The sequence below is a fragment of the Mytilus trossulus genome, chromosome 14, assembly GCF_036588685.1.
Source record: "Mytilus trossulus isolate FHL-02 chromosome 14, PNRI_Mtr1.1.1.hap1, whole genome shotgun sequence".
Classification (NCBI taxonomy): Eukaryota; Metazoa; Mollusca; class Bivalvia; order Mytilida; family Mytilidae; genus Mytilus; species Mytilus trossulus.
The window spans coordinates 47142901-47154446 of NC_086386.1; the positions used below are offsets into that span (position 1 = coordinate 47142901).

Sequence of the window (11546 nt, forward strand, 5' to 3'; positions counted from 1 at the left end):
CTAGGAATGTGGTATAGGCACCAGTCTTTAATTGCGGACGTTTATAGCTCCCTAGATGTCTTTTGGTTGCTTGACAGTCTTCAGGTAGTCATGAAGACATGAAGCCCTAATTAGACGGGCGTATGACATTAGCGCCGATTTTGAAATTTTTCATTCTTTCATTTGCGCCAATTTCATTTTTTTATTTGCGCCGATTTTACATTTATCCTTAATCGATTTACATGTAAGTTACAGGTAATGTCATACTTTTACAGACTGAGCACAGAGTAAAAAAACAAATCAAGTGACATTGCAATTGGTAAATGGCTATCCCAATGTTTCGGGTTACCATTCCTTTCCCTTAATGAAATTGATGACTGCTATACGTTTGACGTTATCTGACGCTCCTCTCCTTCTGAAGACAAATGGCATGTACATTCTTAGACAACGTACAAGTACACATTCCATAACACCAACCAATTTGTGATGGTGTCCATAAAATTAACGAAGGGATGAATTCAACTTCACCATTTGGAACTCTAGGTTTAATAGCTTCCTTGTGAGAAAATGCGAACTCTAGAAATGCCCCTACCATTACGTATGCCAGACAAAGAAAAGATGGCCTTTGTTATCGACAATTACTCCAAATATGCATGTAGAAGAGACGAAATCATAAGAAAGGAATATATTAGATGTGTTGCCTATACATACTCGGCAAGAACAGATTTATGATTTGAATGTATTCCGTGTTTATGGATTTGAATGCTGTACATATATTTTTAATTCATCATTTTAGTATAAACAAAGTGCTTTTAACTTCGGTTTTTACTTTTTAATTTTAAGTAGGAGACAAGAGTTATAATTATACATGTTATGATTGACAATTCATAACATATGTACAACTGGCTAACAGAAGAGGTCTTTAATGATAAATGAAATAACATTACTGGGATGGAGAGTTGTCTCATTGGCACTCATACCACATCTTCTTATTCATTTCACCTGTAATTTACCTGTAAAAAATCAGTGCAAATGAAAAAAATTCAGCGCAAATGAAAGAAAAAATCAGCGCAAATGAAATGCAGATCGACGCAAATGAAAGACGCCGAATTAGACACATCACTATAATTTGTTGTTACTTATAAATGCTGTGTGCTTTGTGGATAAACATAAATATGAGTTATTTGTTTTGACCTGGTTAGGGATTAAACCCATAACCATCCTATACTGAACCAGATCGAAATCACAGACCACAGATTGTAAATAATTTGAAAATCTTGCATTCTATGCTACTGAAATATGACTATTTTTTTAAGTTTTTTTCAATTCTATTAACATAGCAGAAGTTGATGAGTTTCAAATAAGAAATAAAATAGGAAGGACATGTGATATAAATAAGTTTTGTGTATTATCTCCTTATAATCCAATGTTAACTAATGTTAAAGACTATTTTTGCTTTTTTTTTGTCATGCATGTACTGATTTTGTTTCATGGATGGATATCCCTTATCCTTTCTTTTCTATTAGATGATTGTGTTTTGACAGACTTTTGTGATGGACACACAGACAGACAGGAAAAACAATACATTTACCAGCCTAAAAGAATGCTTTTTGTGTGAAAGTTACACACATATTTTCTATCAATTTCCAAGTAACATAAACAATGTCAATTTGATCCATGGCATGACTTATCACCAGTAATTACCTTTATAGATATAGGAAGATGTGGTGTGAGTGCCAATGAGACAACTTTCCATCCAAGTAACAATTTAAAAAGTAAACCATTATAGGTTAAAGTACGGCCTTCAACACGGAGCCTTGGCTCACACCGAACAACAAGTATAAAGGGCCCCAAAATTACTAGTGTAAAACCTTTCAAACAGGAAACCAACGGTCTAATCTATATAAACAAAACGAGAAACGAGAAACACGTATACATTACATTTGTTTATCTTTTTTTTATTTTTGGCGTTTTAACGCCACTTTTAAGCACTGTATTTAGGCTATTTCTTGATGGCCAGTTTTTATTGCAGGAGGAAACCGGAGTGCCCAGGGAAAACCAAAGACTTTCGATAGGAAAACTGACAATCCTAGTCATTTAAGATTAGAATCGAAAGCCCCTGCACGAGCAGGGTTCTAACTCACAACATCAGTGTTGACTGGCTAGTAATTACAGTAGTAATTACTTAGACTACTTGGCCACCAAGGCCATTTTTTTTACCACTTAATAAAACACACCTGAGTCATTTTGAGTTTCCTGATTGTTTCCAGAGCTTTAACATATCTCGTTGAGGCAAATATGTCATCAAACTTGTCTTTTAACTGTTTACCTTCACTCAAAGGCCTGAAATGATACAAATAGCATTGTAGTATTTAATTCTAATAATAGCAATTTTACAATAAAAATCTTCCAATACAAGCAATGCTCTGGATTGAACTTTCATTCATATCATTGACTTGTTATTTTTAGGTCATCTGTTGGATCTTATCCATTGTGCCACATTTAATTTTTTTCAACCTTTCATGTGTTATCTATGGTAACGGTATTGATAAAGGCTGTGCAGTGATCTATATATTACTTTTAAATAATTTTTGTCCTTGTTGTAAATACATGTTGTTTCGAGACATAGCAATCCTACATTCATATAATAATTTCCTTAAACTATACTGGATTTGTACCAAAATTAAACAGAAGCTTGATCAAAAAGCTAGTATCTAGAAGGAAATTTTGTAAAGATTATTTCCTGTTTTTCAGTATATCACTTTTAAATGGACTTTGTTTTTCTTTTAGCTAACATGACATACAGTCTGCAGTTAAAGTTTTTAAAACATTCTTTAGACTCATAAAGTAGGCAAGACACTGAGTTCCGCTGAACACTTACAAATTTATTCATACCCCAACTTCCCCATTTTTTAAAAAGCTTTTCATAATATTAAAATAGAATTGGTCAGTTGTATGAATACTACTTAGTTAAATGCACATCTGGTGCAGTAAAATTGGTACCATTTAATTTGATTATTTAACACCTGTATAAGTGTACTGCAAATTGATCGATAACCCTTACCAGTTAGCTTCCTCCTGATGACAGAAAATAACATTCTCTAATACAGGCTTAGATACACCTAATGCTGAAATCATCTGAATTATAAACAGAAGTGGAATAAATACATTATACAAAACAAGAATGTGTCCTCGGTACACGAATGCCCAACTCGCACTATCATTTTGTATGTTCAGTGGAACGTGAAATTGGGGTAAATCTCTAATTTGGCATTAAAATTAAAAAGATCATATCATAGGGAGCATGTATACCAAGTTTGAAGTCAATTGGACTTCAACTTCATCAAAAACTACCTTGACCAAAAACTTTAACCTGAAGCGGGACAGACGGACGGACGAACAAACGGACACACAGACCAGAAAACATAATGCCCCTCTACTATCGTAGGTGGGGCATAAAAATCATTATTGGCATGATTGCAATATAGGAACAAACATCTGGAGAACATGGTTTAAATCATATTTAATTGGAGGATACTGTTTATTCTAGTCATAGAATATATTGAGAAAACATTGTATAGAAACTACATTAGGATGGCTTGTGAATAGTTACATGTTTTTTGTAGTACATTTCTTAGAGACAATAAAAACACATCACCAACAAGAATGTGTCCTCAGTACACCAATGCCCTACTCGCACTATCATTTTCCATGTTCAGTGGACCGTGAAATTGGGGTAAAAACTCTAATTTGGCATAAAAATTAGAAAGATTATATCATAGGGAACATGTGTACTAAGTTTGAAGACGGACGAATGGACGGATGAACAGACGAACGGACGCACAGACCAGAAAACATAATGCCCCTCTACTATCGTAGGTGGGCATAAAAATGCTTTCTGTTTTATCTCAAGAAGATTTTTACAGTAGTGTACTACTTTTGGGACAAATTATATAAAAAATATAGAAAGGCTATCAGCTGTTACTTTTAAAAATATGGAAAACAAAATTAAATTAAGGGGGTCTATAATTCAGTATGACAACTTCCATTCTGTCACTTATTCTAATATTAGATCAGGGTTTTTGTTTTTGTGCTCTAGTACACCCAAAGCTAGGGGTCTTTTAAATAAATGTCTGAACAACATAAAGCAAAAAATACTACTGAAGACAAAATTCAACTGTTTATTCACAGATCCATGGTAGTCAAACACCCTCTAGGAGTAAAGCTCTAAGGTAGTCATGGTTAAGGTCATGACACACATCACCTTAACAATAGAAGAGACCCAGGACTAAGTAAAATTTTATAGACATACTGCCTATAAGCCTGGTGTAACAGAATTATTGCTTTTTAATAAGATTAATTTCTGGTATGAAGCACATTTAAAACAGATAAATTCCAAGTATGAACTTTATTACTTTTTTATCAATTTCAGCACATGTTGAGCAAATAAATTCCTGTTATGCAATTTATTACCTCCTTATCAATTTCTGCACATTTGGAGCTGATACTTTTCTTCTCTCCAGCAGCATTTCTCCTGGTTATACAACCATCTAACGTCTTCAAGGTTACTTGTTTCAACTGTATAATGCAGCAATATAATTGTAAAGTATTGTAAATTAAGACAAAAAATGTGATTTAAATTTTTGCATTAATAAAAATCTTGCAATACTTTCTGAATTTACAGTAAGTATTTGCATGATTTGTTTATGCATAAGGCAAGCCTATGATAAGGACATGAAAACAACGTTTTATCAAGGAAGTGCTTAATCTTTTTATGGTAAGGGGCTCCCTTAAGGGGATTTAGATCATGATCCTTTATTCTTGACATTACTCTAAACAAATATCCTGATTGCAACTAAGATCTTTTTTTGGTCAAGCTGATTTCAGTTTAATTATGAACAACCACTGTATCTGAGCAACCAGTATTTAAACCAAAACTATAAAGGTTAATACATTAATCTGTTGTTATTATAGAGTTATACTCATATCAGAGCACTATGAAAGTTTTGTAATTTATTGAATTTTTTGTTTATTATCTCAACGAGATTGATTTTCTCCCTAGAGCCGGTATGGCGAAAGCGAGAGAGCAATCAAGTTGGGATGACCAATAATTATCTGTTTATCGCTATTTTACCTATGACGAAGTTGTCAATTTCATTAGCAACACTGCATGCCTCCTTAGTTTCTAGCGATAATTTTCCATCTCAAGCCAGTAGCATGATATGAAAAATTATCACAAAAAAAGATCAAAGGAAAAATGTACAAAATAGTGATAAACGTACATATCATGTAGAGAGTTGTCTCATACCTATTGTTCTTATTTTTATGTTACACCTAACTATAGAACAAAAAACTTATCAAAGATTCAATCACTCTCAAATCATGCAAATGACTTATTGTATATTCACACCTTTTGAGTAGCAGTCATACTACGTTGTACTATAGTCATTTGCCCTGATACATCGTGGAACTGTAATCTGATTTGAGCCTTCACTTCTCTTTCATTGGCGAACTGTAAATACAAATCAAACATTAAAACAATGATTTACAGAGCCATCCTCCTGAAAAGTTAATTCTTAGTAATAACTGTGTTAATACTTCCGCTGTTTTCTGCTCTTTGATCTTGTTGTTGTCTCTTTGGCACATCCCCAATATCAATTCTCAATTTTATAAAATAGAACAGTATATCCATGCATAACAACATTGACTACTGTCATGCTTTTCGGTTTGAACCCACCTCTTTGATTAGAACATAAGTTTTCTCGTTTGAATTGTTTTACATTTGTGATTTTCAGCCATTTATAGCTGACTATGCAGTATGGGTTTTGCTCATTGATGAAGGCTGTACTATGATTCCTTGACAATCATACCACATACATCTTCTTTTCAATATTTGTTGTCTTGTGATGGTGTGTTCCTATGATTGGGGTTTATCTCAGATTTTGGTAAAACCAGACTTCAGTTTTGTATTTGCTGTTTCTCTGTTTATAGAATACATCATTTAAGGAAAGGTCATGAAATAGAAATGTAATATTTGCCATTGGACATTAAGCAAGCATCAATCAATCATAATGTATTTGACCTGTAAATTATCTCACCTTAGGATCATGAACAAAAGCTCCCCCTCTGGTAGCCCCTGGGGGCATCACTCCTGTGGTTATGTACTTCAGTGCTTCTATAACAGTCTGAAATACAAATAAAGAAATTATTTCAAAATCACTGTAAAATATTGTATATAGCAATGGAAAGGTTACTAAAATGACTGGCATTCAAACAAACCTTCATAACTTATAAAAAGTCGGGTATTTATTTTCTGATATCTTACTTTTAAATTGGAAATTGTAAGTTTTCTCATGAGACCTCTTTCCAGTGAAACATATAGAATGACCATCATACATTTACTTTGAGAATTTAAATAGTAGAAGAGTGTAGAGAAGCTAAATTACTTATTACCTATCAACGTACATGTATCACCCTTATCTAGCACACATACACACATGTACCTACAAACATGTATAATGCATTTATAATTGGCAATAAGACACAGTAATTGCTTCTCAATCTGCTTAAAATACATATCTTGTGTCCCTGCTGTGCCTACAAGGATCTGACGTGTTCTACATTAGGTTCTGTTAGTTAATGCATCAGCAAATGAAATAAAGCCTTGATATTTTTTTATTTTACAGATCCTAAAGGCAAAATCAGAGGATTCCAAATGGTCTTTTGAACAGGAAGTAGAAAACAGCATTTGTCAGTATTAACGTAGGTTCTGTATTGCAGTCAGACTGATCTCCTGATTGCTCACAAAGCTTACAAAATATAACAACACTCACTGTTTTCCCAGTACCATTAGGACCCAAGATAAGAGTCAAAGGAGTAAAGAACTGTATAATCTGTTTTTCTTTGTCATCAGGTCCAAAACTCCTTATACCCTGGACACTCATTTTATCTATGGATGACATGTTGATGATCTAATGCTGCAACACCTAAAAAAAACATTTTAAATACAGCAAAATGTTAGATCTACATTACCTTGATTACTTTTTCTGGGTACAGACTTACGTAACCTGTGCAGTTTGGAAATATTTAAGGCCTGGCATCCACTAGATATATAAAAGAGAGATTTATTTTGAATATCAGAAAGTAAGCATTGGTAAGTAAGCTATCACATAAAAAAAGAAAGATAAAAATGGTAACACTTTGATATAAACTTTGGTATCAAATTTATAACCAATTCAGGATATGTATGACATGTCATTTTCGATTTTGAAAAGTTTGTATGTACATGGCCAGTGTACCTAAGACATAAGACATTTAGACATAAGACATTTTATTTAACTAAAGAGATATAGGAAGATGTGGTGTGAGTGCCAATGAGACACATATGGGTTATGTTATACATATTATTAGTACAACATTTTTTAACAAACAATAAAAGTGTGAACATATTTACATTAGAACAACATGGTTAACAAAGGTGCAATAACAGTATATATAATTAACACAGATATTTGACAGGAAGTAAAAATTGTAGTAACATGATATTAAGCACATGTATTAAAAGGTTTTCAGGGGTTGACACTAACTTATTTAGGCACTAGCCTGCAGGGCTAGTAAAAATTATATTCAACTAGCCCTGTTCTGTGTCAGGTAGCCCAGGTTGTGGGCCAACGGCCCACGAAGTGAGCGGGACATAGGCCCACAAACAAGCTAGGGGGGTCTGTGGGCATGCCCCCCCAGAAATTTTTTGAAATTTAGATCAGTGTTCTCCTTTTTTCACTAAGGTAAGATGGGTGTTCTGAAAAAAACGCTTGCAACCGGGTGATTTTTTTTTAATATTTTCAACCGGGTTTATTTTTTTTCTCAGTTTTACTGTGGGTTGGGGTCACAAATACATGAAATAGACGGATAAGTATTTTTTTCACATTTAATGGAATTGAACCATTCTTCTGCTATCACTGCTAGCCTTTCATTAAATGATATGACAAATTAGTTGTGTGCATCTCGGATATCAGATAATAAAGGCTTTTGCAGGACTCCCTCCTCCTACAAAGTCTGCTAATGGCCTATCTAACCAAGTTTCGTCCTGTCCCTTGCTTTAGTGCTGTTTTTTTGGCACACAGAACAGTAATATCCTTCTGTGACGATTATCCATTTAAAGTCCTGTTCATATTTATCACCATGTAACCTCTCAATGTAATGTCAGACTATCCCTTTTATCAGGGGTACATTTAAAGAGAAACACATGAGGGGTAACCTCTCAATGTTATGACTATTCCTTTTATGAGAAGTACATTTATAAAGAGAAACAAATGAGTGCTCACATATTTTCTTCTCACTCTGGCCTCCTTTTTATCATTATGAACTCTTTTAGAAAAGTTGTACCAAATAAAACGATTTCCCCCTTTTAAGCTAAAAAAATTGAGTTTTTCTTTTTCTTTTCTTCAACAGTAATATGATCCCTTGCCTAAGGGATATCCCTCATTTTGGTATTGTTCCCAACCTGTTTATCTTTGCGATCGCCGGTGTGCCTTTTCTGTTGATTTGATACTTTTCTTTTCAATTTCAACAATTTCAATTCAACTATCCGTTTTAGTTGACTTATATGGCTTAGAATTTTCCTCATCACCATCGTCATCTGCCTTGCCGATTTATAAAAGAAAACATTGAATTTGACGATACGCCATTTTTGTCAATGAAAACAAATCTGTGAGGCGCGATTTCATACTAGTTCAAAATATATCTTCAAATAAAAATAAAAAAATAATAATAAAAAAATAATAATTACACCAAAGAAATCCAACAGCAGGAATTTGTTTGTCAAAACTTACATTTTTATTGTAGATGAATTTATGATATATCTTTTATTGTGTTAAAATTTTTAGTCAAACATTAACATTTTGTATATTCCAGACCTACTTTAAAATATAAATAGTTCCCAGATTAAAAATAAAGACTTCGAAACATTGACCAGGTTTATAGGGTGGTAATATACAAATATTCCTGCAGCATCAAATTAATTAATGACAATGTTGTACTGAGCTTGACAACTACATGTATCTCACAGTCTCCACCGCAAACATAACAATAGACCAACCACAAAGAAAGTGACAATCTACATTTACACCAAAACAAATATGTGTGTTAACTCATCAACTAAAATAATCAAATTATAAAAAAAAAACACAATTTTTTTGTTTATTTTTATTTACATAAATAAGTTGACTTGTTCCCTTGCCTTATTTTACTTTTGGTTTCTGGACTGAAGCCGAGTTTTCATGTTCCAACTGAATCATTTGGGTCATCCTGTTCTCATTAATGCATTCGGACATGCATACATTTCAGTACGTGTAAAGAACGCTTTCTGATACCAATGGCCTAGTCTTGCTATCATCATCACCCCCCAGTTCTCAAAAAGAAGCTACATGTAATCACATGCACATTTAATATTGTTACCAGAAATTTACTTTCGTTTCAGTCCGTTGCAACTGTATCGATAAGTTCCGATCAATACGAAAAGAATTATGACGACATGACAAACGCTAATTCGATAAAGACAGAGAAGATCGAAAAGTTTTCATCACCACGTGTACGCTCTATTTTAAGAACGAAAGGACATTTCCAATTTTAACTATTTATGCAACGACTATGTAACAGATAAGGGTAAAATATGCACGCGATTTAACAGGATCTATGATATATCAATGTGATTAATAATAAAATACAATAAAACCAAAATGTATATGCAGTCTAATTAATATGTATTTCAAAATCTTGAAACGTGGTGCATTCTTACTTTATAGGACGAGTAATCTTAGGCTGAGTTGACAGTATATAGCGACTGGTTTACGGTAGAATTTTTACCCTCCAGTACCTGTATCTGTATGTAAATAAAGAGGTCGTGGAACCAGTGTAGACAATATTCGACGAAGTTGTCAGATATGACCGGCGTTTGGACTGTACTTTGCCGAAAGTACAACAGTTTGATGTTCAATGACAAATAAATTTACTAGCCCCTCTGGCTACCGCGCTACGGACATTTACTAGCCCGACACAAAAGTTACTAGTCTCGGGCTAGCGTTAGTGTGGAAACCCTGGTTTTAATACCAAAAATTAAAAACATTCATTAAAATTGACTTATCTCCCTTTAATAAATAATTTACCAATGAGATCTACCACTTCGGGACACACGTGTGGCATGAAAACGAACTGTCTGATATAAATTTTTAAAATGAGGAAAAAGATGCAGTTCATTTAAGATGTCTAGTTAAATACCGCGACACTTTAAATAAATATATTCGCACATCTTCCCGCGATTTTTTTTCTCAGTCTCATCTGTTTAGCAGACTTCATCAAATTTTCAAAAGAAAAAAATCGAAGATTGAGATTTCCTACGGAAATATTCTTAATAAATATACACTTACCTAGCTTATAATTATGAGCAGCAGTGTGTTTGTGTGCTTTTTGTTTACTTTTTAATCATTTTGAAACTTCAGCACTTAGTTTTTATTTTATTTTCCTCGATCAACAAAGATTGATTTAAGGGGAGGTAACTAATTTTCCCGCTATTTTGCATGCTGATATAAGAGAGTTTGGATGGGGTTAAATGATTAAAGAATAATGCCCTTAAAAATTGAAGATTAGAGAATAGCGGGCCAAAAAATAGAAGATTAGAGAATAAAAGGGTTAATTTTTGGAAAATTAGAGAAAAAAGGGGATATTTTTTTAAAGATTAGAGAAAAAAGGGGTAAATATTAAATGTTTACAGAATAACAGACCCCCCCATCCAGACCCTCATATAAGCGTTTCCATTGAATCTGCTAAAATTACAACAAAATATGTCCACAGTTAAAAGTAAAATAATATTACTTAACGGGTTATAAACAAAAAAAACTTCCATTGTTTTTTTTGTGAGCTGAGACTGAGATTACTTTAACAAAGTTGTAATCACTCAGGCTGAGATAATTTCAATAAATTGTAAAATCTTCAAACCTTAGTTATTTATTTTTTGCCAGCTTTACAGTCAGTATTTGGTTGTTAGTCTATACTCTTGAGCGTGTGATTGAAGGTCGGAATTCAAGTTTCTTGGCCTAGTTAATAATGAACTTGTATTAAAGTACATTGCTTTTTTTTTCTTCTTCGCTGAAATATGATGAATACGATTATGCGTCTATTAACTCAAGATTTGTTCTGATTTCGCCGGAATTAAAAAAAATACTGATGCTACAATAAAAATTACATGTATACCCAAACTGAAGAGGTTCCAGACATTCTTATACGGTAGGAAATCTTCCAGGGTTGAACCGTGGGCATGAGAGTGAAACTTGCATTAAAATTAATCTCTTTCGTGAGTTATAGTCTCATGTTTGCCGATCACATAGAAAATGTCACAATTGTGGCTTGGATCTGGGACTATTATACCAGCTTGGATGAAGAGTTGCCTCATTCATTTTGTATTATTAAAACGTTTATAATGTAATTTGAAAAAAATACCTATATGGTCCAAATACTCATAGGGTCCGGCCCGTAGTAATAACCAAACGAGTATTATACTCATATAGTCCGAC

The 11546-nt window shown here is 33.4% G+C and overlaps 1 protein-coding gene across 1 annotated transcript in view; it reads right to left on the reverse strand.

Moving 5' to 3' along the window:
• Positions 1-10512, reverse strand: part of LOC134696606 (DNA repair protein RAD50-like) — a 65707-nt gene extending 55195 nt beyond the window's left edge. Inside the window, exons 1-7 of the mRNA XM_063558470.1 lie at positions 10404-10512; positions 6813-6965; positions 6078-6164; positions 5390-5491; positions 4453-4557; positions 3044-3117; positions 2217-2322 (exon numbers count right to left, since the gene is read on the reverse strand). Coding sequence (XP_063414540.1) covers positions 2217-2322; positions 3044-3117; positions 4453-4557; positions 5390-5491; positions 6078-6164; positions 6813-6941 — 603 coding nt within the window. The 5' untranslated portion in view covers positions 6942-6965; positions 10404-10512. The remainder of the gene's footprint in view (positions 1-2216; positions 2323-3043; positions 3118-4452; positions 4558-5389; positions 5492-6077; positions 6165-6812; positions 6966-10403) is intronic.
• Between the last annotated feature and the right edge of the window lie 1034 nt (positions 10513-11546).